Genomic DNA, 3,262 nt, shown 5'->3' on the forward strand with positions numbered 1-3,262 from the left:
CGCGGGTCCCCGTTCGCGACCTCCTCGACGCCGTTTGCGCTCGGTCCTTTCCGGACGGCGGGTAGACCTGGCCTCCCTAACGAGGCTGGGGGGGGGCGCGGGTAGACCTGTCGGCCCCCTCGGAGCGAGGCGCGCGTCCGCGTCTCGCAGGGCGTGCGCGCCCGATCGGTTCCGTTCGGCGGGTAGACCTGGCCTCCCTAACCACGCGGGGGGGGGGGGGGGCGGGCGCGGGTAGACCTGTCGGCCCCCCTCGGTCGGAGCGAGGCGCGCGTTCGCGACCTCGACCTTGCCTGGCCGGATTGCTTTAGCTGTTTTTGAAAATAAATATTATTATTGTTGTTGTTGTTGTTGTTATTTTTTATTATTTTATTATTATTATTATTTATTATTATTATTACTCATTATTACTTATTATTATTTTATTATTATTATCATTATTATTATTATTTTCACCATTATTTAATAATAATAATAATAATAATAATAATAATAATAATAGTCATAATTATTATTATTCTTAATGTTGCCTGTTTTCCGCTGCGGCTTTAGGAATTACTTACCGTCTTTCGAAACCTCGCCCCCCCCCCCCCTCCCCCCAGGCGAACAGCAGTGGAGCTCACCTGGCGGCTCGCCAGGCGGCAGGGGTCGTGGAATAGACTCGGCTGGGTGGCCGACCCCCACGCCCCCACCCGCCAGCTCCAAAGGCACGGTTGGCGGGCTGCGGGGAGGCCAAATTAGGTGACCTAGCGTTCACGTGTGCGTAAACGCATCGATCGGCAAAATCGGTGGGACGGTCCGCAAAAGAAGGGCTAGCTAGCACGGCGAAGCGGAGCAGAGCGGTGCAAAGCGAGGCAAAAAAAAAAACAAACCAAAGCTCTACGAGGAAAAACCTTGTGGCAAATCAGGCCTAGGGAACGGCAAAGGAAAAAACAGCGCCGGGAAAAGCAAAGCAGAGTAGGAAGAGCAAAGACTGCAAAGCAAAGGAAATGGGTGCCGGCGATACAAACCGAATCAAAATAAGCAGCGCTAAGGAAAGCAAATGGAAGCAAGCGCAGGGAAAGCAAAGCGGAGAAGAGCGAGGAAAAGCAAAGCGAGGAAAAGGAAAGCAAAGCGAAGCGAAGCGAAGCAAAGCGCGACAAAGGGAAGCAAAGCAAAGAAGGGCCAGGAGAAGCAAAGCAAAACAGGGCCAGGGAAGACAAAGCAAAGCGAAGCGAAGCGAAGCAAAGCGCGACAAAGGGAAGCAAAGCAAAGAAGGGCCAGGAGAAGCAAAGCAAAACAGGGCCAGGGAAGACAAAGCAGAGCAAGGCAAAACAAAGCAAAGCAGCACAGGGGAAAAGCAAAGCGGTAGTTTTTGTCCTTTGGGGAATCGCGTGATGTCGCTTAGCGTCCTCGAAAACCTCACCCGACACCGTTCCCAGCCGAATAGCAGCAGCGGGACCCACCTGGAGGCTCGCGCTCGCCAGAGAGCGGCGGGGAATGCGGAACAGACGGTGCCGGGTGGCCAGCCCTCCTGCCCCCACCCTCCGGTTCCGAGGGGACAGTCACCGGGCTACGGGGAGGCCAAGGTGCGCGTCGTCCGAGGGTTTATGCGTTCGTAAATACACACCGATCGACTCGTTGGCAAAATCGGCGGGACGGTCCGCAAAGGAAGCCTAGCGCAGCAAAGCAGAGCAGAGCGTTGCAGAGGAAAGCGGAGCGAGACAGAGCAAAGCCCCGCTAGGGGAAAGAAAGCGGAACGAAGAAAAGCAAAGTCAAGGAGGGCCAGGAAAAGCAAAACGAAGCAGGGGGCGAGAGAAACCAAAGCAAAGGAGGTCCAGGAAAAGAAAAGCGGCGTCCTGAACACAAAGTAAAGCCAAACAGAGCAAAGCAGGGCCAGGAAAAGCAAAACAAAGAAGGGCGAGAAAAACCCAAGCAAAGGAGGTCCAGGAAAAGAAAAGAGGCGTCATGAATACGAAATAAAGCCAAACAAAGCAAGGCAGGGCCGGGAAAAGCAAAACAAAGAAGGGCGAGAAAAACCCAAGCAAAGGAGGTCCGCGAAAAGCAAAGAGGTGCCGCGAACGCAAAGCAAAGCAAAGCAGGTCCAGGGAAAGCTAAACAAAGAGGGACAGAGGGAAAAAAAAAAAAAAAATGCAGGACCAAGGAAAGCAAGGCGATGCGGTGAATACAAAGCAGAGCAAAACAAAACAAAGCACGGCAAGGAAAAGCAAAGCAGACCAAGGCAAAGCAAAGTAGCGTGAGGAAAAGCAAAGCAGGGCCAGGAAAGGCAAAGCAAAGGACTTTGAGGCGAGGCGAAGCACAGCAGGGGTAGGAGAAGCAAAGCAAAGCAGAGAAGAAAAAGCAAAGCGGCGCCAGGAATACGAAGCAAAGCTAAGCAAAGGAAAGCGTGGCCGGAAGAAGCAAAACGTAGCAGGGCCAGGGAAGGCAAAGCAGAGCAAGGCAAAGCAAAGCAAACCCTGCGAGGAAAAAGAAAGCCTTATCGGGCAAAGAAAAGTCAGGCAGGGCCAGGAAAAGCAAAAGGAATCGGGGTCAGTAAAAACAAAGCAAAACAGGGCCGGGAAAAACAAAGCGGTGCCACGAATGCAAAGCAAAGCAAAGCAGGGCCAGGAAAAGCAAAGCAAAGAAAAACAGTGCTGTGAATACGAAACGTGTAGTTCCTTAGTGTCGTCCGAAATCGCACCCCCCACCCGCCCCAGACGAATAGGGAGGGGCCCGTTGCCGGGTAACGGGGAGGCGGGCGTTCAAGAAGGCGAGGGTGTGGCAGCGGCCCCCGGTTGCTTCCGGCCGCCGGCCGCTCTGACATAAGAGGCTCCCGCTCGGTCACGAGCAGCTCGCCACCTGTGCGACTCGGTGTGGCTGGCTGCCCGGCCGGTTTGCTTTAGCTTTTTATCGTTATATAAACGATCGATAGATATTTAATATTACGTATACTACTTAAAAGTTATTACAAAAGAAAGTACTAAATAAGAGTAAATATATATATAACGAAAACATAATAAAAAGAGTAGTAGTAATAATAATCGTTGTCAGTTTCCCCCTTTACTTTTACGAATCGAGTAGTTACTTAGCGTCGTTCGCAACCCCCACCCTCCCCAGACGAATAGCAACGGGGCCCACCTGGCGGCTCGCCGGACAGCGGGGGCCACAGAATAGACCCGGCCCGGTGGCCAGATCCCTGTCCCCTCGTCCGCCAGTTCCGAGGGGACAGTCGCCGAGGTGGGGGGAGGTCAAGGTGTGCGTCTGAGGGTTTACGTGTTTCTAAATA

At 52.9% G+C, this 3,262-nt stretch overlaps 1 protein-coding gene across 1 annotated transcript in view; it reads right to left on the bottom strand.

The window, feature by feature from the left end:
• Positions 1 to 197, bottom strand: part of LOC310891225 (uncharacterized protein) — a gene marked incomplete at its 5' end in the record, with an annotated part of 3,529 nt that extends 3,332 nt beyond the window's left edge. The window contains one exon of the mRNA XM_083853502.1: positions 1 to 197. This exon is cut by the window's left edge and continues 24 nt beyond it. Coding sequence (XP_083709628.1) covers positions 1 to 197 — 197 coding nt within the window.
• Between the last annotated feature and the right edge of the window lie 3,065 nt (positions 198 to 3,262).

Source organism: Anser anser (assembly GCF_964211835.1).
Source record: "Anser anser genome assembly, contig: HAP1_SCAFFOLD_176, whole genome shotgun sequence".
Classification (NCBI taxonomy): Eukaryota; Metazoa; Chordata; class Aves; order Anseriformes; family Anatidae; genus Anser; species Anser anser.